Here is a 27,785-nt window from a genome sequence, read left to right on the forward strand (position 1 = left end):
AAGTAAATGGAAGTTGTGTACATATATATCTAAATACCATATAAGAAGTCAATCAAGAGAAATGTGAATGACTAATTTTCATTAATTCTGTTTCTCTCACTTTTTTTTTTTCTACTTTTCCACCCACCCTCTTTCTTGTTCCCACTTAGTTCATTTATTTTTTATTTTCAAGTAAGTGGAAGTTGTGTACATATATATCTAAATACCATATAAGAAGAGACTCAAGAGAAATGTGAATGTCTAATTCTCATGAATTCTTTTCATTTTCTTTCTACTTTTTCACCCTCTTTCATGCATGTTCCCACTTTGCATTAATATCAGTCAATACTATATAACAAAGACGAGTATGTTACTTTTTTCATATCGAGCCTCATATATGACTTTGATATTGTTTTGTGTCTTTTGGTTACTTAATAACTCTATGGTATAAAGTTATTTGAGTTTAATTTTGATAATAATTTAGGTTAGTTTTTGTAGTAATGCATAGAAATTAATAGGCTTTATCTAAATTATTTTAAGTTAATTAATTTAGGTGAGTCAATTTAATCTTAGTTAATGTTATACTTAAATTGGTGTTACTGTGATTAAGATAGTTTGTTATTGATTTATTTGTGCTTTTGTACATGTTTAATGAAGAAAGACTTTTAATGGAAGGAGAATAATTTTGAGGTGTAGACCTTCATTGTACATGTTTTGGTATTTCGACTCTAACTTTCTCTATAGAACTCCAAATGAGATGATTATTAGATAATTGGAAAGATAAAAGAAAAAGCTACAATTTTTATGTTTACTACTTTGCCCAGTTGGATTTGGAAGGAGTTTAAAAATCTTGTCAACATTAAAGCACTGTAGTAATCTTAGAGCAATTACGATTTCTAATAATTAAATGGTTGAGGCCACAACCTTGATGGAGGTAGGCTACAGCTCATGTACTCTAATGAGGAAATCTTAATTAGAATTCATTTCTTTCTTTACTCAACTTGTTCCAACCTCAAAACCCTATAAAAACAACCTTTCAAATGACTTTTAGAGGCACAAAACACCATATTGAGAGCTGAGAATCAAGCCACAAAATCATTGAAAAAGTATCATTGAAGCTCAGGAGAAATCAAAGGGATTCAAGAAGTTTTGGAGATCAAGATTACAATTCTTTGGTTCTTTTATCTTTTTGTTATTCTTTATATTTTGGTTTTGATGATTAAACTTTATTTGATGATGATGTGTGACTTTATGAGAAACTAAATTTTTTATCTAAGAAAATAGTTGAACTCAATACGTAGTCTGATTTATTTATCTTTCTTTTGTTTATGTTTGATGGGTTAAGTTGTTTATTCTATTCTGTTCTTAATGCTTCTAATTGCCTGATCACTAATTAAATTGAATTAGAAACCTGAGTTAAATCTTGACGAAAGATATTTAAGTAGACTTAAAACAAAATAGCGTATGATGGAATGCACTTAGTTGATAATTTAAAATTGTGAGGATGATAATTTAATTTAAATTAAATTAATGTTCGAAACATTTTGAGAATTTTCTTTTTCTTTAATTTTTTTAGGAAGATTTCAAATTTTGAAAAGTGCGCATCTAACCCATTCATGCATGTTTCCCATGAATGGAACCATTTAAATAAATGAAGTAGACAAATGAAAGACAAGCAGCAATAAGCTATATTTTGTTGGTGGCCATGAATATTTAAAATATTGGGCAGACTTAAGTAATAATTTCACACTTATTAAACAAACATTAGGTGATCACATAATATAAAAGCCTTTTATTGTTTTTCCAGATTATGATGGAAAATTACATATAGCCATATATAGACATGGCTTGAAGGCCTTTCCAACTAATTCAGAGCTAGATATACCCTGAAATATATTTTACATATTGTAGACACTATATTTTTTCCATTATTGATATTACCCACTTGTTTTAGGTGTTAATTAAACATTATAAAGTTATGAAGACTAAAAACAAAATAATAATAACAAAAAAAAAATGAATGAAATGAAAATGAAATAAAGAAAGAAGGAAAGAAAAAGAGGTTGTATGACTGGTAGGGTGCGTCGCACCCTACCAGGCACAATATGCTGTGCCAGTTTATACGCTTAAATTATTCAAAAAAATTCAAATAAGTCATACGCTTTTATTATGTTCAATTAATTTCTTATAATTACACTTGCACATATAAATGTTTGCAATTAGTTTAATATAAAGTCTTCATGTTTTGGTGTTGACTATTCCTTGATCTGCCTGAATAACCATTTCAAAGAATAGTCATTCCTTCCAACCAAATAAGGTGTTAAAGAAGGATTAAGAATAGGAGAGGAATGACTATTCCATTCTCCTAATCAAATTTGCTGTAAGTGTTTGAAAAATGAACTAATGAAATTTGGGATGTGTGTGCATCTCTGTATATTAATATATAGCCGACAAACATGTTTTTTGGGTTCTTATTTTCATTCTCTTTATTTCAATAATTTTTCATTAATATTTTGACATTTTATTATGGTTTTAAAATTTTTGGCACATGCATGCATATATATACATATATTGTTTATGATAATCAATTTTTTTTTAATTATATTGAGCATTGTTGTTGTGTTACTTGGCTTGTGTGATGTGAAATGTGCTCAAAATTAATTGCAAAATACAAGCAAAAACTACGTGCAAGTATACATGATTGCGCAAGTAATGCAGTGATAAGTTGAGTTTATTGATCCCTCGAGAAGTTGGTTTACTACTTGTTGCTAATTATTAAAATTAAAACAAGCTAATTTTATCTAAACAGTAAATTTTGAAAAATGATTAAAAAGTAATCTAATTAAATAATTCTAATCTAAGAAGTGCAAATAACAAATTGAGATGGAAGTAATGGTTTAATAGTCTAGGATAATGGTATCTTTTGATATTTCACTTGGAATTGAGTTTGCTTAATTACTTAATCTTAATGGAAATTGATGCTAGCCTAGAATCCTAAAGCATGTGTAATTCTCTGTTAAGATATTATACAATTACCTAACTTAATGAATCGCTATATGTCTATTGGAAACAACTAAATTAAGTTTTTAAAGCCAAGGTTCTAAAAATTAACTATATGTGGCAACTAGGCGTTTGTTTACCTTGATTGCGCATCAAAACACTTAAATTCATTTCTAAGTGTAGTGAACACACATTACCTAAATCAAGATCTAATTTAGATTAACTCTCTCAATTATCGTCTAAATATTTAAACACATTTAAATGGTAATCAAGCAAATAAATGGACAATAAAATCAAATTTGAGTAAGCATCAATGTTTCCATCCAAGCTACATATTAAAATCCACCATAACCGTAGATTAAGAGTTTTAGCTCAACATATTCAAAAGACAAACACAAATCTCAGCAAAATGAAGCATTTCTACAAAAAAGAGTTTGAGAGAAAATTAAATCTAGAGTGAGAAATTTTTTGGAGCGGCTTTTTCATCCTTCAATCTCTTGATTTCCTCTTCTTTTTCCCTCTTGTTTCCAGCCTACTTTTGCTCAGATTAGTGTCTGAACCCTCTTCTTTTTAGCTTTAAAAATGATGAGATTTATACCCCTTTTGATGGCCATTTGATGTAAAATTAAATGGCTATCAATGTGTAGATTGACATGTCAGCACCTACGCATCCAAGGTTCTATTTTTTTTGTTGTCCTCAACATGCTGGGCAGTACAATTGGCACCTAGGCACCCAAGTTGCTATCAATATTGACTGTAGTCTACTGCAGTTAGTCAAATTCCTCTACATTTTTTACCACGATCCCTTTTGAAATGGTGAAGTTTTGAACATCAAAGTTGTAGCTCTTCCTCTTGGCTTTCCATAGGTCCAAGAATCATGTTGATTGAAGTTTTTTAGCTAAAGTAATGTTCAAAACATTGCAACATGTTCGAAGGCCTTTCTTAAGCAAAAGTGCATGATCCTTTGCAAATTTGACTTCCAAGCTCTTTTGCACCTTCACCAACATATAACACAATCAATAGAAGGTATAAACAAAACTTAATAACATGGAAATAAACTCAAATTACTTGCTTAAACTGCTAAGGCATGCATAAAGTAAATACTAAGAGAAATGTAAAAGCAAAGTCTAAATTAATTAAAAATAAAAGGGCATTAATCATTTTTAGGCTTAAAAGAATGTAAGATAATTTTATAAAATAGAGTTATCAATCATTAAGAAAAATACATAAAATCAATTATTATTATTGTTTAAAAAAATGAAAATGAAGCACAGTACTTGTTGGAAGGATAAAAAATTCACTTGTTAGCCAGAACATAATCACAACAGCTCTTAGATATCAACAATTATAATGGTGACCAAAAGAAGGTGAAATATTACAACTCCGATTTGAATCTCTAGCATACAATAAACCCCTAGTTCTCATGTGATAATCTTTTTTATTTTCTTTATTTCTTTCTCCCCATGATCATTGGCTGTAACCACTATGGTAGGTAGATTGGTCTCAATCATCTATGTGGTGGGTGTCTAGGTGAGAAAAGAGGGTTTGACTTTTTGAGAGAGAGATAAAAGGAAGAGAAAACCATCGTTTGGTATGCTTACATGGTAATGTCTGTTAGTTTTGAAATTATTATACTTTTGATTATGACAAAATGATCAAATTTGCTTAAACATTATTTGAGTGATCCTTGACAAGTTCTTAAAATGATTTAACTCCCATACATTTATTCTTACATAGACACAAGCTTGATGTGAGACCCTATCAAGCTCGATTAAAAAATGAGTTTTTTTACCCCATTTGGTTAATATTGATCAATGTTAGTGTTATTTGAGGTTGAAAAGTAGAAATAATTTGATTTTGGTACATTTCGGAGTATAGGGGTAAAATCGTAATTTTTTCACCTCGAGGGCAAATCGGTAAAATTTTCACCCCAGCACTTGTCAAGGCCAAGGGATTTTATTCATCCTGTAAATGGATAAACATGAGAAATGTGTGGTGGAGAGAGATTGCTTAATGGCTAAGTATGACACATGGACCAATGAAATGGTGACATGTGTCAAAATCTCATCCATTCATTATTTTCTTTATAAAAGGCATAAAAATCAGCCCATTTCTCCCATAGTGATCAGCCAAACTAGAAGAGAAGAGAAACCAAGGAAGAACAAGCCCTAGGTGGGAATAATCAAAGAGATAGTGTTGGAATTCAAGGAAACAAGCTAGGTAAGTTCAAATTGCTTTAATTCTCCTTGATACCTAGCTTACCCATACTTTTGTTCTTGATTTCCATGGTTGAATATTGAGTTATCATGATGAATTCAATTATGAAAAATGGGTATGGAAGAGGAATTATTGTTGGAATAATTTGATTTTAGACTATGTTAGTGTTTAGGGATAGTTAAGCATGGTTATGAACAAAAACACAAAAGAAATATTCAATTTCTCTAGGGTTCCTTGTTGGTCGAACCATGAGGGCTGAATATCAATGGGGGATTGTTTTTCTTTCAAGGAAAATGGCTTGGAAATATGATGAATTAAGGTGAAACGGTTATGTAGAAAAATTTCGGTGCTAGTGCACCAAATGATTGAATTTTTCAATAAGGAACTGTGAGGGTTCTAATGCTGAATTTAGCTTTATTTAAATGGTATGTGGTAAATTAAGGTATTAGAGGAGAAATGAATTAATTTGGAGTGAAATTGGACACATTGGCCAATTTATCGGATGAAAAATCGACTTAGGCCACTACCGGGTCTAGATGGCTACTCGTGCATTTTTCATTTCATATCATATATATATCGAGCCTGAAATAGATTATGACTGTTAGACACAATTTAATTGGAATATGTGTCATGGATTATGGCTAGGTGGTGAGCCATTGCATACGGGTAAAGGACTGTACCCGCAGACTGAAAATAAGAGTATTTCTACTCTTAATATCGGTGAGTGGACTTGCATTTCAAAGTTGTTTTGGGGAATATGAAAGATTCTATCCAACTTGTCTTAGAAAATGTACCTTGGGAACAAGCTTTTAGTAAAATGATTTTATATTATGAAAATGTGATATACAATGGTTTATGTGTTATCACAATATGATAAAATGCATGATATGCATTGGATGCTTCTTTACATGTTGATTTGAACCCGACTATGTGCGAGTAGGAGTGCACATAAGCCGTTGCTGACCCGGCTATGTGTGAGTGGGAGTGCACATAAGCTGTTGTTGCCTCCTTAGCGAAGGGGGGGATGCTCCGTGATCTCCCACCTCTCCGCCCAGGAGCTTGGAAGAGGAGGGAAGGGACTGCTCTGTTGCTTCGTGATCCAGAGTGAAGTGCACCTCTTGCCGAGTGAAGGGGGGGGAAGCTTGGAAGATGAGGGAAGGGACTGCTCCGTTGCTTCGTGATCCGGAGTGAAGTGCACCTCATGCCTAGTGAAAGGGGGGAAGCTTGGAAGAGGAGGGAAGGGACTGCTCCGTTGCTTCCTGATCCGAAGTGAAGTGCACCTCTTGCCGAGTGAAGTGGGGGGATTCATCGTGATCTCCCACCCCCTAGTGACAATAGCATAAGCCGTTGCATATGAGATGATGATGATGGGATGATGTGCATGATGATGATGATGGGATGGTGTGCGTGATGATGATGATGGGATGGTGTGCATGTTGATGATGGGTATATGGTTGTAAATGCAAATATGTAAGCATTTGTTTTGTTGAAATTTGGAAGTTTACATGTGTTACATGTTGCTATTGTTATTTTAGCAGGATGACTTGTTTTAAGGGAAAAATGAGACTTTTTCCTTGATGTTCTGGTTCTCGCTGTAGCGAGAATGAAGTTCGTTACAGTGAGAAACTTTCTGTCCATTTTGCTAACTTGTGGGTTTTTGCCATATATCCCATTTCTTTGGTACCATAATTGAGTATGAATTTTTGTAAAGTGATTTACTCATGTTGGGTTTACATGAGGGGTTTAAAGGAGCTAAAACAATTGCATGGTTTTGAGAAAATGAATGCATCATGATTTCGACAAACATTCCTTATGGTATGCTTGTTCCCATCTTGTTCACTCACTGAGTATTGTACTCACGTTTTATAAAAAATTCATGTTTTCAGATCAGGTGACTGTTGGACCCTAGATCGAGGAGTCCCCGTAGTGCATCTCCTGGGTATGTGTCTGGCATTCGATAGTAATCCCTTTTATTGTAAATGTCTCCGCTGGAACTCATGGGTCTTTTTGTATTGTGAATACAATCTAACAATGTGAATATGTGTATGCAATGTAAATTGCTAAATACATGACTGGTATAATGCATGTATATTATTATCGATAATGCCATTGTGTTTTGGCTATGTTCACACCCGAGAAAAGGTGTGTGTATGCATGATATGATAAATTTGTTAAGCAAAGGTAAATGGATAGGCTTGCTTGGGCTTAGTGAGCTATGCTCATTGAGCTCATGCGCCGGTCATGACCCGAAAAATTGGATCGTGACAAAGTTGGTATCAGAGCCCTAGGTTGTTTAGGTCCTAAGGTGTTATGGTCAAGTCCAGCGGAGAGTCGAGTTTTTATGTGGGATTTTTAATTATAAATTGTGAGCCGTGGCACATTTCATAATCGAGGAACCGCATAAATTCTCAATCTTAGAAACCACCTTATCTCTTTAACTGTGGTTAATGACAGGTGTTTGCTCTTGTGTAGGTAAGAATGCCACCTAAGACACGGGCCACCTTAAGATAAGTAGGGGAGCAAGATGCCCCTACTGAGATGACTAATAGGGCACAGGCACCCACCCCGTAGGGGCGAGGTAGGCGTGGCAGGGTCGCTAGGCCGATGAGAGCGAGTAAGCCTGTGAATAGGAGAGAAGAATTCTTGGTGGTACCCACTTCTTTAAAGGAGGTGTTTGTGACTGAATAAGAAAATAAATCCTACGTAGCTCGAATCAAGGATAAAAATACCTTAGTGAATTTAGTGGTGTTAGACACCTTAAGGAGCTTAAGGATCAGTTAGAGGATCCTTATGGAAAGAAAGAAAAGATGTTTACCAAAGGCATAGATGAAATGTTAAGGTATGAAAATAGACTTTATGTGCCGGACAATGATGAATTGAGGAGAGAGATATTAGAGGAGGCGCATATGGCAGCCTATGTGGTACATTCAGGAGCTTGGCAATGAGGTTGAGTGATACTGCTTGCCAAGTGCTCTGATAGGTACCCTTTGTTGCTCGTCGCGGAAGGGAGAAAAGGCTGCCCTGAAGGGTGGAGCCACCCCTAGTGACAATGTTGGTATTAGGATTTAAAGGAGGTGACATGCGAAGCTGAGGATGAGATGCGGACAAGGCATCCACACCTCTTCGATATGTAAAAGTAAGTCACTCTACATTGAATTTAAATTCGGGGACCGAATTTTTATTAGTGGGGAGAATGTGAAACCTTGTCAAGCTCGATTAAAAAATGAGTTTTTTTGCCCCATTTGGTTAATATTGATCAATGTTAGTGTTATTTGAGGTTGAAAAGTAGAAATAATTTGATTCCAGTACATTTTGGAGCATAGGGGTAGAATCGTAATTTTTTTACTCGGAGGCAAATCGGTAAATTTTTTACCCCAGCACTTGTCAAGGCTAAGGGATTTTATTCATCCTGTAAATGGATAAACATGAGAAATGTGTGGTGGAGAGAGATTGCTTAATGGCTAAGTATGACACATGGACCAATGGAAAGGTGACATGTGTCAAAATCTCATCCATTCATTATTTTCTTTATAAAAGGCATAAAAATCAACCCATTTCTCCCATAGTGATCAGCCAAACTAGAAGAGAAGAGAAACCAAGGAAGAACAAGCCCTAGGTGGGAAAAATCAAAGAGAAAGTGTTGGAATTCAAGGAAACAAGCTAGGTAAGTTCAAATTTCTTTAATTCTCCTTGATACCTAGCTTACCCATGCTTTTGTTCTTGATTTCCATGGTTGAATATTGAGTTATCATGATGAATTCAATTATGAAAAATGGGTATGGAAGAGGAATTGTTGTTGGAATAATTTGATTTTAGACTATGTTAGTGTTTAGGGATAGTTAAGCATGGTTATGAACAAAAACACAAAAAAAATATTCAATTTCTCTAGGGTTCCTTGTTGGTTGAACCATGAGGGCTGAATATCAATGGGGGATAGTTTTTAATTTCAAGGAAAATGGCTTTGAAATATGATGAATTAAGGTGAAACGGTTATGTAGAAAAATTTCGGTGCTGGTGCACCAAATGACCGAATTTTTCTATAAGGAACTGTGAGGGTTCTAATGCTGAATTTGGCTTTATTTAAATGGTATGTGGTAAATTAAGGTATTAGAGGAGAAATGGATTAATTTGGAGTGAAATTGGACACATTGGCCAATTTATCGGATGAAAAATCGACTTAGGCCATTACCGGGTCTAGATGGTTACCCGTACATTTTTCATTTCATATCATATATATATCGAGCCTGAAATAGCTTATGACTGTTAGACATAATTTAATTGGAATATGTGTCATGGATTATGGCTAGGTGGTGAGCCATTGCATATGGGTAAAGGACTGTACCCGCGGACTGAAAATAGGAGTATTTCTACTCCTAATACCGGTGAGTGGACTTGCATTTCAAACTTGTTTTGGGGAATATGTAAGATTCTATCCAACTTGTCTTAGAAAATATACCTTAGGAACAAGCTTTTAGTAAAATAATTTTATATTGTGAAAGTGTGCTATACAATGGTTTATGTGTTATCACAATATGATAAAATGCATGATATGCATTGGATGCTTCTTTACATGTCGATTTGAACCCAGCTATGTGCGAGTAGAAGTGCACATAAGCCGTTGCTGACCCGGCTATGTGTGAGTGGGAGTGCACATAAGCCGTTGTTGCCTCCGTAGCAAAGGGGGGGATGCTCCGTGATCTCCCACCTCTTTGCCCAAGAGCTTGGAAGAGGAGGGAAGGGACTGCTCCGTTGCTTCATGATCCGGAGTGAAGTGCACCTCTTGCCGAGTAAAGGGGGAGAAGCTTAGAAGATGAGGAAAGGGACTGCTCCGTTGCTTCGTGATCCGGAGTGAAGTGCACCTCTTGCCGAGTGAATGGGGGAAAGCTTAGAAGAGGAGGGAAAAGACTGCTCCATTGCTTCGTGATCCGGAGTGAAGTGCACCTCTTACCGAGTGAAGGGGGGGATGCTTCGTGATCTCCCACCCCCTAGTGACAATAGCATAAGCCGTTGCATATGAGATGATGATGATGGGATGATATGCATGATGATGATGATGGGATGGTGTGCATGTTGATGATGGGTATATGGTTGTAAATGCAAATATGTAAGCATTTGTTTTGTTGAAATTTGGAAGTTTACATGTGTTACATGTTGCTATTGTTATTTTAGCAGGATGACTTGTTTTAAGGGAAAAAGGAAACTTTTTCCTTGATGTTCTGGTTCTCGCTGCAGTGAGAATGAAGTTCGTTACAGCGAGAAACTTTCTGTCCAGTTTGCTAACTTGTGGGTTTTTGCCATATATCCCATTTCTTTGGTACCATAGTTGAGCATGGATTTTTGTAAAGTGATTTACTCATGTGGGGTTTACATGAGGGGTTTAAAGGAACTAAAACAATTACATGGTTTTGAGAAAATGAATGCATCATGATTTTGACAAAGATTTCTTATGGTATGCTTGTTCCCATCTTGTTCACTCACTGAGTATTGTACTCACGTTTTATAAAAAATTCATGTTTTCAGATCAGGTGACTGTTGGACCCTAGATCGAGGAGTCCCCGTAGTGCATCTCCTGGGTATGTGTCTAGCATTCGATAGTAATCCCTTTTATTGTAAATGTCTTCGCTGGAAGTCATGGGTCCTTTTGTATTGTGAATACAATCTAACAATGTGAATATGTGTATGCAATGTAAATTGCTAAATACATGACTGGTATAATGCATGTATATTATTATCGATAATGCCATTGTGTTTTGGCTATTTTCACACTCGGGAAAAGGTGTGTGTATGCATGATATGATAAATTTGTTAAGCAAAGGTAAATGGATAGGCTTACTTGGGCTTAGTGAGCTATGCTTATTGAGCTCATGCGCCGGTCATGGCCCGAAAAATTGGGTCGTGACACTTGACTCTTGAAGTTATTGAACTATATTTATAAGCTTGTATGACTTACGTGTATGAGTGCTTATGATTTTCATTCATTAAAGTCTGATTTAAATATTAAAGGAAAATCTAGATGCACTCATTAAGAGGGAATTTTGAATATCATTTTTAATGATGACAAAAAAAGAGAAAATGAAGACTAAGTTAAATAGAGTTTGATATGTCTTAATGTTTAATTTATGTGGATATTATAAATATTTTATTGCAAATCTTTAAAGAAAACTAGATACATTAACTAAGGGGGAGCAGCTCATTATGCATAAAGATTTGAAGCATTCATATTGAACATAGATATTGCACTCTTAATATAGGAGTGTTTTGTCATCATCAAAAATAAGAGAGAGAATGTTGACTCCATGTGTTTTTGATGATAACAAAACATTCCCATTCATAGGTGTTTAATTATATTATTTAAGTGTGTAGGAGAAAGCTTAAATTCATCAATATATTTGGTATTTGAAAGCAAGTTAAGATGTTTGTTTAGTTGCAAGATGGGTTAATTGGTTAAACAAGCAAAGAAGAAAGAGCCTTAACGAAGACAGATCAGTCTTAACCGATTAACACAATTCCTTAATCAATTAAAGCAATTTTGGGTGCTACACTAAGGACAGACAGAAAGGTCTTTACAGGTTAACACAAGGTTTAATCAGTTAAGTGGGTGCTGGATTCAAAACAGAAGGTTTTTAATTGGTTAAAAGAAAGGAGTTAATTGGTTAAAGGTCAAAGTTAAATTGTCAAGAAGCACCAAAATTCAAAATCAAAATATTGATGATCGTCTAACGCACCAAACCAAGAGACTTAAAGCTGAAGAATTCTTAATTGGTTAGAGCCCATTTTTATCAATTAAGGATGAATGGAAAGAAGCTTCAATCAATTAAAGAGAGCGTTAATCGGTTGAAAAGAGGCTAGCCAAAAATAGTTCTTGAAAACAAAATGTTATTAATCAATTAAAGTTGCCATTAATTGGTTAACACAGAGAAGTAGTGTGCAAGTCAGAGAAGACTTAACGGTTAAAGCCTGCCTTTAACTGGTTAATGAAACATTGTTTGTACATTTGAATTTAAACAGAAAATGACAAAATAGCGGCCAGAAATGGCTAGTTTCTGTCTCCAACGGCCAAAAGTGATTTTTCAAGTATTTAAAGCCTCTCAAACAGTCAAAAATCATATAGAGAAGCCATCCAAAGTGATTTTGAGCTTAAAAGATCAAAAACCTTCTCTTTTCACTTGTATTTCACTCCCATCATTTGAAAAAGTGTTTGAGCTTAACTTGTACATCTTAGATCAGCTAGGTGATCAATTGTACTTCATCTTTTCTCGATTTCTTGTTTACGTAGAGTGTGAGAGACATTCCAAATGGTAGATCAAGTTTGGGTCAGCTTGGTTGTTGTTGCAGGTTTTAACTTAGTCTTAGAAAAGTTAGTTTTGGGTTTTGATTGATCTTGTGAAAAACCATTGTTAAAGGTTGTGGTTGAGCCTGTGAAAAACCATTGTTTTATCTACTTACTTTTAGTTTCTTCTTACTCTTAACACTTTAATTATTCTTGCAGCAAGCTTTAAACTTCCATGTTCAAATTCCCTTAATAAGCTCTTTACTTGGAAAGAATTTTCATGTCATTCCAAAAGTGTTTCACCCCTCTCTAGCATGCTTTTTGTGACCAACAACGCCACATCAACAGAGACATAACAAGTAGTGCAAAATGGCAGAGCAACTAGCATTTTTTATTTTAAAATAGAATTACAATTTGAGAATTATAGTATAATTTTGTTTTCAACGGCATTAATGCACAAAGAAAGCTATAATTAGGGATTTTTTTTTGCCTCTTTAGATAATTTACTAAATTTTAGGCAAAAACCCTTAATAAAAGTTAAGAATAGAATTTGATGATAATGAAGACTTAATTTGATGCTGTTTTGTCTTTTTAATTTTTTATTTTTCAAATTCCTCACCCGATTATTTTTGGACAAGTGAGGGGATGAAAAATTAAACACACAATCCCTAAGTGGTAAGTCCTATTGCCACATCATCTATCATATGGCATTAATGTCATCAAAATAACATGTCAACATGTCATGTGGTAGATGTCGTGATGTAAAAGTGTCAATAGGACCTTTAACTAGTGAGAGGGGCAAATTTAATCCAAATTGTACTACTATCAATCAATTAATTAGCAATCATCCCATCTCATCCTTATTCATTTAAATTGAAATTCATCCAGAAGAGTGAACAACAGAAAGACCAGTTTCTAGAAAAGCATACAATTCATTTAAATAAAATATAAATAAACAACGACATAATTAAATAAAATTCTTGAATTTCAAACGCAATAGCATCCTTCTTATCCAATTCCATTCATCAGCATATCAGTTTCTTCTCCCTAATCTCAGCAGTCCGAGCCCTTATACTTTTTATCTCAACCCATCCTTCTTGGCAAAATCATCCCCAAGTGCCCACCACCACCCCTGGCCTCCCACTCCCTCCCTCCCTCCCCTATACTTTTTATCTCAATTTTATTAAAATGTTTTTTGTCTCCGAATTTTTTATCATTACATAAGGATCTGAGCATACACCTGCGCACAGCACAGTTGATATATAGATTAATTAATTATTTCAAACTAGTAAACAGTGTTTTGTATGACTATATATGTTACGAATACAATACCTTGTTGGAGACTAAATTGTTGGTCCAGGCAACAATCAACGACTTGTTGTCCTTGAATTTGTACTCAACACCTACAACTGAACCATTCTGAGTAACCCCCACCGTTGGCCCAACTTGAATTACTAATGGAATATAAGACTGCGGAGGTCCATCCCAAATGTTGACGGCATTCAGATATAGTATTTCGCCAGAAGAGTTGGTAAACTGGACATTTGTGGGAGGATTGGTAGCCATGATAGTTTTGGTTATCAAATTTCTACAATCTTGGCTATTGCTTTGCTTTTGCTTGTGCTTCAAAACTTATATAGACACAATGCTTCTATACTAGTTTTGCAGCATAAGGCGACAAAAGTCCCGTATATAAAAAATTACAAAAGAATTTAAAAAATGCAAACTCTATCCACTCCACCTTTCCTATTCGTTGCTACATGATAGCCTTTATTCTTCCTAGAAGCTAGCTTGCTTGACCTGAGCAAATAATTTGCTTCTTTGATGAGGACTACAGTCAATGTCGTCCTGTCTTTGCTATCTCGTCGATGGTATTTTTGGGTTTGAATGTTTATTCCTGATCTAACTTGTTTAAACTATTCATACATACTTTTCTTAGTCACAAGCAATATTTCTCAAATTTGGGTTTGAATTAACCCACTATGGAAAATTCGTTGTAAGATTATTTATGGCGATGTAATTTTTAAATTAGCTACAGTGTGAAGTGAAAAATTACATAATTGTTCTCCAGACTGAGTAAAGGGGCGAGACTGATATTGATTATTGAGATATTTACTAATTTTTTTTTAAAAAAAGGGAAAAATCCCTTTACAAGAGTACACTAGATGCAAGCAAATTATTAACAACGAAAACAAGCTAGATTTAATACTTTTTTTATTAAGTGGAGACAACCATGCAGGGGTTGATGTGATGGAGCACCAACTCAAAATTAATTGGTTGATTTGAGACAGTACAAAGAGAAGAAAGCACATTCTACCCGATAGGAGAAGACAGCCCAAAGCATCTTTTATACGAGATAAAAGCTAGTGTAATTGTCCTCTTAATTCTCACCATCCTTTATATAAGATAAAAGCTAGTGTTATTGTCATCTCAATTCTCACCATCCTTTAAATAAGACATCCATTATATTGGATTGACGTTTATAACAAAGAAGAGTTTGTAATTTTTTTTCCAATATCGAGCCTCATAAATGACTTTCATATCATATTGTTTTGTATCTTTTGGTTATCAAATTTCTAAAATGATTGATTTTGCATTGAATGTTGCAGTAGACAGCATCAGATGACAAGAAGCTGATAGGTACAAAATTTTCATTTATTTTTTATTTTCAAGAAAATGGAAGTTGTGTACATACATATATATATATATATATATATATATAAATACCATATAAGAAGTGACTCAAGAGATATGTGAATGACTAATTCTCATTAGTTTCTCTCTCTATTTTTTTTTTCTACTTTTCCACCCACCTTCTTTTGTGTTCCCACTTTTCCCCAAATCCTCTTAAAAACTTAAGATTGGCACATCAAAAAATTTATTATATACGATGACTTGGTTTGCTTTTATTGCTTATTTTGCTCTAGCAAAAGCAAAGATGTATGCCGATACAAAAGAAACTTAATAATTATAATTAATTTAAACTAAATTAAATTTTTTTTAGAAGAAAAAATTGCATGATTTTACTTTTATATAGAACAATTATATAGGTACAAAATTTTCATTAGTTTTTATTTTCAAATAAATAAAAGTTGTGTACATATATATCTAAATACCGTATAAGAAGTAACTGAAGAGATATGTAAATTACTAATCCTCATTAATTCTTTTCATTTTTGCTACTTTAACACCCTCTTTCATGTTCCAACTCTCCATTAATATCAGACAATATTATATAACAAAGAAGAATATGTTACTTTTTTCATTATCGAGCCTCATAAATGACTTTGATAATGTTTTGTGTCTTCTGGTTGCCAAAATTCTAAAACAATTGGTTTTGCATTAGTAGTATAAGATGACAAAAAGCCGGTACGTACAGAATTTTCATTATTTTTTATTTTCAAGTAATTGTCATTAATTCTGTTCCTCTCACTTTTGTGTTTGTCTTTTCATTTTCTTTCTACTCTTCCACTCACCCTCTTTCATGTTTCCACTTTTTCACCTTGCCAAGCAAAGCCTTATCGGAATCCTGCATATGCAGACGGTACCATCAGACATTTAATGAAAGGGCCCCTTCTTTATTGCCATGTGTTTCTTTCTTGGCACACCAAGAAATCCGATGACTTGACTTTTAATTAATTATGTTATATTTCGTATTATATTTTAGTTATTTAATTTTGATTGTTTTTAATTATAATTAATTTTTCTTTTTATAATTAGCTCTTTTTTTATAACAATTTTTTCGAAAACAATAATAAAAAGAAAAAGCAAGTTAGCAAAAATAACAATCATCCGAGACCCAATCTAAAATATTTATCATCTATTGAGGATCAGTTGTACATCTTCAATATCTTTTTCTTTTGTCTTTTACTAATAGGTAAATGATATTTTTTTGAAGTATAAGAGTTTTTTCCTTTTACTTTATTCTCTCAAACTTTTTCCCTCGTACTTTTTCCCTCACGCCTTTTCCCTCTTATCTTGTACTCAATAAGTCTTATTATACTATTAATGGTCATAAAAGCCCACTACTTCAATGGCTATATGATGGGTTTTTAACTGTTACTTATTATATACAATAAAATCACTACTTCAATGTTCATATAATGGTTTGAGAATTTCACTAATTTTAGTGAATTGATTTGAAAATTCTTGATTGGGAGATCAATGTAGTAAATGTAGGTCAAGAGGACTGAATCATTATAAATCATTGCATTTTGTCTACTTTCGTTTGTTTTCTTTTTACTCTTAACACTTTAATCATTCTTTCAGCAAGTTTTAAACTTCCATTTTCAAATTCCCTTAATCAGCTCTTTATTGGGAAACAATTTTCGTGTCATTCTAAAAGTGTTATTCACACCTCTCTAGCATACTCTTTGGGACTAACAATGTTACATCAACAGAGACATAACAAGTAGTACAAAATGATGGAGCAACTAGCATTTTTTATTTTAAAATAAAATTAGAATTTGAGAATTATAGTATAATTTTGTTTTCAACGGAATTAATGCACAAAGAATGTTATAATTAGGGATTTTTTTTGCCTCTTTAGATAATTTACTAAATTTTCGACAAAAACACTAAATCAAAGTTAAGAATAGAATATGATGATAATGAAGACTTAATTTGATGCTTTTTTGTCTTTTTAATTTTTTTTTCAAATTCCTCACCCGATTATTTTTGGACAAGTGAGGGGATGAAAAGCTAAACACACAATCCCTAAGTGTAAGTCCTATTGCCACATCATCTAGCATATGGCATTAACATCATCAAAATAACATGTCAACGTGTCATGTAGTAGATGTCGTGACATAAAAGTGTCAATAAGACCATTAACTAGTGAGAGGGGCAAATTTAACCCAAATTGTACAACTATCAATCAATTAATTAGCAATCATCCCATCTCATCCTTACTCATTTAAATTGAAATTCATCCAGAAGAGTGAAAAACAGAAACAACAGTTTCTAGAAAAGCATACAATTCATTTAAATAAAATATAATTAAACAATGACATAATTAAATAAAATTCTTGAATTTCAAACGCAATAGCATCCTTCTTATCCAATTCCATTCATCAGCATATCAGTTTCTTCTCCCTAATCTCAGCAGTCCGAGCCCCTATACTTTTTATCTCAACCCATCCTTCTTGGCAAAATCATCCCCAAGTGCCCACCACCACCCCTGGCCTCCCACTCCCTCCCTCCCCTATACTTTTTATCTCAATTTTATTAAAATGTTTTTTGTCTCCGAATTTTTTATCATATTTTTTTATAAGAAATTTGTATGTACACTTTAGTTTGAACAAAATTTGCTGCATTTTTACAAGAATTTTGCAGAAAAATTAGCTTTAATATTTCTATATAAAGAATAATAAATTAAATTCTTGAAAAAATATCACGAAGAAAAAAAAAAGAAAAGGAAAGGTAAAAAGGCTGGAGAAAATATCGGAATCCAATTATTGATAATTGATGACTAGTTGACACTAAGAACAACGAGTTTAATTAAAAGAGCTAAACTAAACATTAAGAATCAAATTATATCATTGTAGAACTTGTCAATTTTATAATTTAATTAGTAAACAACTGATTATTAAAACTTTCAAACAGTAATAGAAATTAATCTGTACACCGGTGTAAATATTAATTTTTATTTTAATATTGTAGAACTTTAGGAAAAGAAATAAAGAAGATGGTTTAATTCATTATCAACTAAAGTACCAAAAATCCTATATAAAGAATTTTTATTTTCATGAATATTAAATTGTTAGAAGGATAATTTAATTTAACAATATGGTCAAATGGTTTTTAGAAACTTCTTTTCTTTTTTTAGGATGATTTATAGTTTTAAAAAGTGCTTATCTAACCCATCCATGCTTGTTACCCTTGAGAAAATGGAAGATATCTGAAAATTAACTAAAAATAATATATTTATTGTATATAAAAAATTTAATCAATAGCATGAATGGTAAAAAGTTTATCATAATTTGGAATTAAAACAATCATTTAAATAAATGAAGTACACAAATGTAGGACACGCGGCAAGAAGCTATATTTTGTTGGTGGATGAATTTATATGTAAAATATTGGGCAGGCTTAAGTAATAATTTCACACTTATTAAACAAACATTACATAATCAGATAATAGAAAAGCCTTTTATTGTTTTTCCATATTAGGATGGAAAATTACATATAGCCATATATAGACATGGGTTGAAGGCCTTTCCAATTAATTCAGAGGTAGATATACTCTGAAATATATTTTACATATAACAAACACACACACAGCACATACATAATTATAGAAAACACTGATAGCAGTACTGGCGGTATGCTGGCTGTCAAAATTATTTATTGTAGTAGTAGATAGTACTAGTACTGCACCCCCCAGCACGCATATTATTTATTTTTGACAGCCTCGCCATTCATCTCTTGGCTGCCGTTCTTATGCTGCCTTGGTAAATGTTGCCTTCATTGTTGGCGTACCGCCGAGTATATCAATTACAAGAGCACACTTGTATCCATATTGGTTACCACTGTCGAAGAAGCTGCCGGATTTTTCAACACTTTCTTTGATTTGAGCCCATTGCACAAACTGAGCACCGGATCCGGCTTGAACGATCTCAGCATACACCTGCGCACAGCACAGTTGATATATAGATTGATTAATTATTTCAAACTAGTAAACAGTGTTTTGTATGACTATATATGTTACGAATACAATACCTTGTTGGAGACTACATTGTTGATCCAGGCAATAATCAACGACTTGTTGTCCTTGAGTTTGTACTCAACACCTACAACTGAACCATTCTGAGTAACCCCCACCGTTGGCCCAACTTGAATTACCAATGGAATATAAGACTGCGGAGGTCCATCCCAAATGTTGACGGCATTCAGATATAGTATTTCGCCAGAAGAGTTGGTAAACTGGACATTTGTGGAAGGATTGGTAGCCATGATAGTTTTGGTTATCAAATTTCTACAATCTTGGCTATTGCTTTGCTTTTGCTTGTGCTTCAAAACTTGTATAGACACAATGCTTATATACTAGTTTTGCAGCATGAGACGACAAAAGTCCGTATATAAAAATATACAAAAAATTTCTCATAATTTTTCTTTTTAATTAAATAAGAGATTCATGCAAAATATCCATAGAAGTTGCATACATTTATATCAGTCAATACTATATAACAAAGAAGAATATGTTACTTTCTTCAAAATCGAGCCTCATAAATGACTTTCATATCATATTGTTTTGTATCTTTTGGTTATCAAATTTCTAAAACGATTGATTTTGCATTGAATGTTGCAGTAGACAGCATAAGATGACAAGAAGCTGATAGGTACAAAATTTTCATTTATTTTTTATTTTCAAGCAAATGGAAGTTGTGTACATACATACATATATATATATATACCATATAAGAAGTGACTCAAGAGATATGTGAATGACTAGTTCTCATTAGTTTCTCTCTCTATTTTTTTTTTCTACTTTTCCACCCACCTTCTTTTGTGTTCCCACTTTTCCCCAAATCCTCTTAAAAACTCAAGATTGGCACATCAAAAAATTATTATATACGATGACTTGGTTTGCTTTTATTGCTTATTTTGCTCTAGCAAAAGCAAAGATGTATGCCGTTACAAAAGAAACTTAATAATTATAATTAATTTAAACTAAATTAAATTTTTTTAAAAGAAAAACTTGCATGATTTTACTTTTATATAGAACAATTATATAGGTACAAAATTTTCATTAGTTTTTATTTTCAAATAAATAAAAGTTGTGTACATATATATATCTAAATACCATATAAGAAGTAACTGAAGAGATATGTAAATTACTAATCCTCATTAATTCTTTTCATTTTTGCTTCTTTAACACCCTCTTTCATGTTCCAACTCTCTATTAATATCAGACAATATTATATAACAAAGAAGAATATGTTACTTTTTACATTATCGAGCCTCATAAATGACTTTGATAATGTTTTGTGTCTTCTAGTTGCCAAAATTCTAAAACAATTGGTTTTGCATTAGTAGTACAAGATGACAAGAAGCCGGTACGTACAGAATTTTCATTATTTTTTATTTTCAAGTAATTGTCATTAATTCTGTTCCTCTCACTTTTGTGTTTGTCTTTTCATTTTCTTTCTACTTTTCCACTCACCCTCTTTCATGTTTTCACTTTTTCACCTTGCCAGGCAAAGCCTTATCGGAATCCTGCATATGCAGACGGTACCATCAAACATTTAATGAAAGGGCCCCTTCTTTATTGCCATGTGTTTCTTTCTTGGCACACCAAGAAATCCGATGACTTGACTTGAATTAATTATGTTATATTTCGTATTATATTTTAGTTATTTAATTTTGATTGTTTTTAATTATAATTAATTTTTCTTTTATAATTAACTCTTTTTTTTATAACAATTTTTTCGAAAACAATAATAAAAAGAAAAAGCAAGTTAGCAAAAACAACAATCATCCGAGGCCCAATCTAAAATATTTATCATCTATTGAAGATCATTTGTACATCTTCATTATCTTTTCCTTTTGTCTTTTATAAATAGGTAAATAATATTTTCTTGAAGTATAAGTGTTTTTTCTTTTTACTTTATTCTCTCAAACTTTTTCCGTCAGGCCTTTTCCCTCTTATCTTCTACTCAACAAGTCTTATTATACTATTAATGGTCATAAAAACCCACTACTTCAATGGCTATATGATGGGTTTCTAACTGTTACTTATTATATACAATAAAATCACTACTTCAATGTCCATATAATGGGTTACAATAACTATTACTCATTATGTGCATCAATGATTATTCTTGAGTAACTATTTCTTGAGCTAGTGTAGACACATTTTCACTTGTAGCTCTTTCTCAAATTGTCTTCCATTTAGTCTTTCTTTGTCCTATTCTCAACTTTATTTTGCTAGGCACCTATGTGCTTCCACATGCCATAACACTCAATACTTTAGGGGTTACTCCAATCTTCTTCTCCATTACCTTTAGCATATCCTTTTACTTATTTATAACAGTTCCTATCTTCCTATTACAAAAACCATTCTACATTTTGGTAACCTCATTGAGGTAGAGTGCTTGCATTAAGTAAGATATCATTAAAAAAACTTTGCATTACCAGAAAAAGTTGGCAATTCCATTAGCAACCAAGATCACTACTAAAAAATTAGGTTTTATCGACAGAAAAATCCGTCGGTCAAGGTGTGCATTTGGTTGATAATTTTAATTACCAACGAAATTACCAATGAAAAAATCTATCAATAATCATTCGAAAATACCCTTGGCGATAATAAGTTTCAATAAGTATTCTAAAATTCTGTTGGTAACATCATCGACTAAAATTTTCATCGATATTTTTATCAGTAAAAAATTCGATCTATTGGCCAAAAAATTCATTGATGATGTCAAAATTCGTCGATAATTTCAATGGGTAAAGTCATTGACTGAAAGTTTTATTATCGAAAAATTCGTAGGTAATAAACTGATGGATCTTGCAGTCAACAAAGTCATCGGTAATTTACTAACAGATTACCTATATAATTCCAGATGGAATTCATAACTAAAATTTTTTACATGTTCCATCGATAATGTGTTTTATTCCATTGGCAAAAAAATAAGATACATTTATATTAAAAGAATTTTGTTGATAGTAATTAACTTTCTATAATTTTTTTTTATTTTGTGTTCCTGCATTGAATAATAATAATATTAATATATTAAAAGTAATAATTTTGTTTGAAAAATTACTCCAAATGTATTATATAATGGAAAACACATACCAAATATTTTGAAAATTAGAAAAGAAATGTTATCTCAAAGTCAATGAAAAACGTTAATGTAAGGAATCTATAGCACAACAACAAGGAATTACAATTGTCCATCGGCTAAATCATTAAGAAGGGGAGATTGTTGTTGTGACAGAGGATGCGACTGCTATGATGATGAAGACCAGCCAACTAGATCTAAAAGCCTCTAAAGGATAACCTTCATGATGGACTTAATATCATGCACCTCAATTTTCAACTCCTTCAGATCACTCTTCATTTCTCGATAGCCCTTAGGTTCAGATGATGAAACACATGTAGCAACAATAGAAGGCATCGGACCACAAGCAAGCTCAGATGTCACAACTGGAGCAAATAGTGTAATAGGTCGTATCTTGGTGCTAAACCCGTAGACGTGGGTCCAAGTGGTTTACAACCCTGCAATTGCCTTAGACCATGCTATTGGATTGAACTCCGATTGGGGTGATGGTTCATTACTGTTGTTCTGCAATATAACAGATGTATATGATTCCTATAAATGGAAAAGAAAATGACATTATGTATTAATGAAATTGTTAAGTAACATGTACACATATTCAATAATATAATTCAAATAAACTGACTCATTTCTATTACTTACACTAACAGTCTTCGACTTGTTGTTGACAAACTCTCGAGTATCTTTCTATCGAGTATCTTTCTGTTGCTTAAAAGTGTACTCGAAAACCTCAGAGAATATCCTCAGTCTTTGCAGCATCTCAGATTACAATCACAATAAGAAAAAAAAAAGCATCATCACCAATATGCATGTTTCTGCAATATTCAACAACACAATGACAACATGTTTTAAAATTGTAAAATAGCAATAACACATAACACACTCAGAAGAAAAACAAACGCATCATCAAAACGTATGCGTGGCTTCACTTCGTAGTCATCAACATAAAAAAGACAGCATCAAAATGCTCACATTATTGACTTTAAGAGTTAAGAACACATACCATTTTCTTCTAATGTAAAGGAAAAGGTAAAGAACCTCCTGTGTGCTTTGCTATGCTACCGTTTTTCTCTATCAGACAATTTTGCTGGGCCTTCGCGAATCGACATTACCACTCAAGCGTGGCTCAGACATTATCGACTACTTGGTCCCAAACCTCTGCAGTGATCTCAAGACATGCCTTCCTTTTAGTCAAAAGGATATCATGATGAGTGCCCACATCCCTCTTGGCTTTCTTGCGCTTGTCTGCTAATAGATCTGTTAATTGGTCTTCGTAAATCTTCTCCCATATGTTGTGCATCGTCAAAGCATTAGTATCAGCCCACATAAAATACTCTTATATTAAAATATATATCAATATTGTTAAAGGAAACTTGGATAAATATACAATAACAATATGATACCTCAAATTTATGCCACATAGCATCTTTCACAACGGTAGGAATCAACCTTCAAGTAGGCCAAGGCCCACTAAAATGACTCTTGATTATTCTCGTGATGGTTGGAGTCACTTCAGTTGTCACGACCCGGAACCTGCCTCAGGCCCATGACAATCGCCGCGACGTCTCGATTGACACTCATTATCCGGAATGCCAACCGGAACCCCGCAAGGCTTACATATCAGTTTCTTTCCTTTCCTGTGAGCAATCATTGTTAAATATCGAGTTTTTAGAAAATATATACTATTTTAGATAAAAAACAATCAAAATAAAATTTTCGTCACACAGGGGTATTTTGGTCATTTTTTCTCAAAAATTTCAAAACTGGCTAAAACGTAATATACAAGTACAAAATACATAATTCATATTCAAAATGAGTTTAAAAGTCTAAAATCTTCATTTAAAACGAAATTACGGTTATTTGAATATAATAAAAAAATAAAAGAAATATTAAGGGAAATATTCTATTTTCTTATAAAACAATATTTATAGAGTTATACGTGAATAATTTTTATAGCGTAAAAGCTAAATAAATTTATACATACTGAAATACAGTAAGCCAAAATATTTAATTTAATTTACAATAACAAGAGGGCCCCCGAATAAACAAAAGTAAAGAGGACTGTGAACCTACGGTTTGGAAAATGCAGATCCAATGGTAGTCATCGATGAGATCAGCTATCTACAGTCTATACTGAACCTGAAATGGGTGGAAAGGAGTTGGGTGAGATTTTGCAATCCCAATGAGTAAACAGACATTATCATAAATATCTAAAGGCGAGTAAAATGGAGGCAAGTTTAAACAATAAATTTCAACCCATTTCATAATGTTTTCAATTTATTTCTTAAACCATAAAATATTTGTAATTTACCAAAACAATTGTTAAGGCTTATGTCTTTTATTAAAACAAGGCTCAAGCCAAAACTAATCCTCGGGGATACCTTGGTCGAGGCATCTAACTGAGTCCGCCAAGGGTGTTAAAATATTCACACGTGAAACACATTTTTATTTTTAAAAACCAGCCGTTCCTTGGCGTTGGCCGAGTTACACATTCACGTGGGGGTTCGACGTGAAGTGAGCTCTAATACTACCCCAGGAGTTACCCTCCTTGCCTCTACAACCGGAGTAACTATATAACTGGGTTTACCGTGCCCCTCTAATAGGCAGTCCACGGAAACCCGTCACTGCAGTGACTAACCCACCAATTTTAATAAAATTTCGACAGTATAACGTGGCTTTTATTTATTTATCCAGCCTGCATAGTAAAATCAACTTACATAACTTTCCCATATGCACTCACAAAATATAGCCACATATACTCATTTCTCATAAGTCATTCCTAGGAAAATATATATTTTTCAAGTCAATTTGCAGCCTCCAATTACTCAATTTCATAATCAATACAATATATTTTTATTTATCACATTTATTCCTAAAACATCAAAAATCCCGTTTTCATTTCATAAAATACATAAAGGGCATTTAAAAATAAACTCTAGATAATTTACAATAATAATAAGTTTACTCACCGTTTGTACAAACTAAAAACTTTCTAAGCGCCCCGATCACTACTCGTCGGGTACGACTTCTTTGCCTTTTCCGGAAGGCTCTCCTCCTAGACACATTACAAAAATTTACACAATTCATCACATTGATGCTAAATCACTATATAATTAAACTTAAATCCTATACTAATGCATGGTATGAAATGCAATAGCCTAAAACGGCTTAAACGCGGTATTAACCTATTTTTGGCACTTTGCCCGATAAATTGCTAACGCGCTCCATTTTAGCTCTAAATCATCCCATTCTCTCTCCAACATTTCTAACCATTAAATATCAGCCAATAACCTTCTAAAAACAACAAAATCAGCTCACTCCCTTCCTTGAAAAATTCGGCCAAAAATGGGACATTAACTCGGTTAATTTTCTACTTTGTTTTTCTATCACGTTTAATCGTTTTTCATCATTTTCTCTTCATTTCCCTTAGAATAAAATCAATTCATCATCATTGTACAGCATTGAGCATCCAGCCAAGAGTGGGTATTGTGAAAATTTAATGATTTCTTGCCCAATTTAATTTCTAAACACATTTAACTAACTAAAACTATCAATTTAACTAAAAATCAAAACCTAAAAATTTCAATTTCTCTCCCCTAGAATTTCGTCCAGACCTTGATATAACTTTTTGATCTCTCTCCTCAAGCATGCTAAATGGAAATAAAGGCATCGAAAAGGTAGAAATCAAGCTAAAATCGAAAAATCTTACCGTTAGACGCGTAAACGGTCGAAAACCGTGAATTTCCCTTTGAATTTTCTTGTTTCTCTTTGGTTTTTCTTTTTTTCTTCCTTTCCTCTCTATTTCCTCTCTTTTTCTTCCTTATGGCCGGCCAGCACTCAAAATTTGGGTTTAAATGGCTGACTTTTCATTAAAATAATATTATTTCATTAAAAAAAATGCCACGTATCACTTTCCCGTTGGCCCATTTTTAAAATTTCATCCATTTGTTTCCAAATTTTCACCATACACTTGTCTCATATATTCATAGCTTAGATAAAATTTTCAGACTCATCCAAAGTCTCGGTGGAGTAATTTTTGCAATTTACACTTTTGCCCCCGTAAAAGTCAAAAATTACATTTTTGCCCCAAAAATTGAAAAATTACCCATAGACATATTTTTCACCCCTTATACTCATACCATTCTCCAATTTGTCAAATTTGATTTAAATTCTCTCAAAATCTCAAATTTTGTCCGTGGGTGGCAACATTACGATTTTGCCCCTACTCTCCAAATATCACCAGAATTAAACTTTTTCACTTCCTATCATTAAATTATACTCCAAATAGTTAATCTTGGTCAAAAATTTCACTCCATGATCAAATTATTATCTTAGGTGGCAAAATGACGATTTTGCCCTTGAATATCAAAATTTCTAATTTTACCCCAAATGAACCCTCGAACTTCGAACAATCATTTTTAGTCATTCCTAGACTATAAAATATTAAATTTCATCCTACAATTCCTATTTGAACTAGTTCGAGGTTAAATCAATTTAAGTGTACCGTTAGGTACAATATCAGGTTTCGTTTATTCTTAGGTGCTTTTCTAGCGTAATAACATGCTACTCAATGCATGTATGTCATGACATGTATTTATAGGGTCGGGTTTTACTTCAGTCTCTGCAAAAGTACTGCAAAATCAGTACATCTTTATTAAAAACACATTAATGAAATTACTACATATAATGAAATAAGCTGATAACTATAAATTGCCTTTCTCTGACTGGATGCAAAAAGATTCTTCAATTTGGATTGGTAGGAGTGGGCAAGCCTACACTAGGCCCTCAGCGCCTAGACTACAATACAGAGTTTGACACACCTACAGTGGTAGTCGGAGTTGGTGACATTTCCTTCGGATCGAATGGAGTAGTCGTCGATGTGGACACAGGAGTGGACATCGATGGCATTAATGGCTGAGGTGGCATCGAAGGTCGCACAACTAGTGGTGAAGACTGAAGAGGTGGAATCGAAGGTTGCGTAGCTGAATTACTTATGCCACTCGACTGTGCTCAAGGGCTAGCAATAATCTTGTATTTAACCATGACTAAGCAAAAATCTGCCATCACATTATCGTCTAACCATTATTATGAACTAACAATAAATGTAATGCATAGTCATTAATATTAAGTACTATCAATAAATGTAATTCCACGATCATAAGAAAGATGTTAATAATGGTTGATGTCAAAACAAAATGACATATATAAATAAATCAGCATAAAAAGTTACATCATGTTAACATCTTTACATCAGTTAAATATATAGCAACTTCCTTTGATGCAGACACCATTATTCATTGTGGAATGATTTTCTCTATATTCCAATGTATGGGACTTGTATCCATTCACATCATAACCTTTGTAACACATCGCCATACGACCAGGATCGTGCGACATGTTGACCAGACGAGAATCAATTTGATTCGCATGTTAGGCCATTTACGAGAAAGTGACATGCCATATAATTATTTCAAGTGTTATTTTAACACTTACGATTAGATTGATGAATGATAACTTGCATATTGTTTAAACCAATTTCG

The 27,785-nt window shown here is 33.1% G+C and overlaps 1 protein-coding gene and 1 long non-coding RNA gene across 2 annotated transcripts; both read right to left on the bottom strand.

The window, feature by feature from the left end:
• Window positions 1-13,644: 13,644 nt before the first annotated feature.
• LOC148760450 (uncharacterized) lies at window positions 13,645-14,080 on the bottom strand. Its single transcript, XR_016023177.1, has 2 exons — window positions 13,799-14,080; window positions 13,645-13,706 (listed from the first exon to the last, which is right to left on the bottom strand). It is a non-coding gene; the product is annotated as an uncharacterized LOC148760450 (long non-coding RNA).
• A 4,522-nt stretch (window positions 14,081-18,602) lies between these two features.
• Window positions 18,603-19,488, bottom strand: LOC18587025 (uncharacterized). The gene is made up of 2 exons (XM_007010671.3): window positions 19,187-19,488; window positions 18,603-19,094 (listed from the first exon to the last, which is right to left on the bottom strand). The coding sequence occupies exons 1-2, from the start codon at window positions 19,418-19,420 to the stop codon at window positions 18,906-18,908; spliced, it is 423 nt and encodes a 140-aa protein (XP_007010733.3). The 5' UTR covers window positions 19,421-19,488; the 3' UTR covers window positions 18,603-18,905.
• Window positions 19,489-27,785: the final 8,297 nt, after the last annotated feature.

Source organism: Theobroma cacao, chromosome 10, assembly GCF_053813885.1.
Source record: "Theobroma cacao isolate CCN51 chromosome 10, ASM5381388v1, whole genome shotgun sequence".
Classification (NCBI taxonomy): domain Eukaryota; kingdom Viridiplantae; phylum Streptophyta; class Magnoliopsida; order Malvales; family Malvaceae; genus Theobroma; species Theobroma cacao.

Coding starts and splice junctions, on each gene's coding strand:
- LOC18587025 (XM_007010671.3), bottom strand. CDS start 19,420: ATGGCTACCAATCCTTCCACAAATGTCCAGTTTACCAACTCTTCTGGC. Junction 19,095..19,186: donor ACAATGTAGTCTCCAACAAG/GTATTGTATTCG, acceptor TGCTGTGCGCAG/GTGTATGCTGAGATCGTTCA.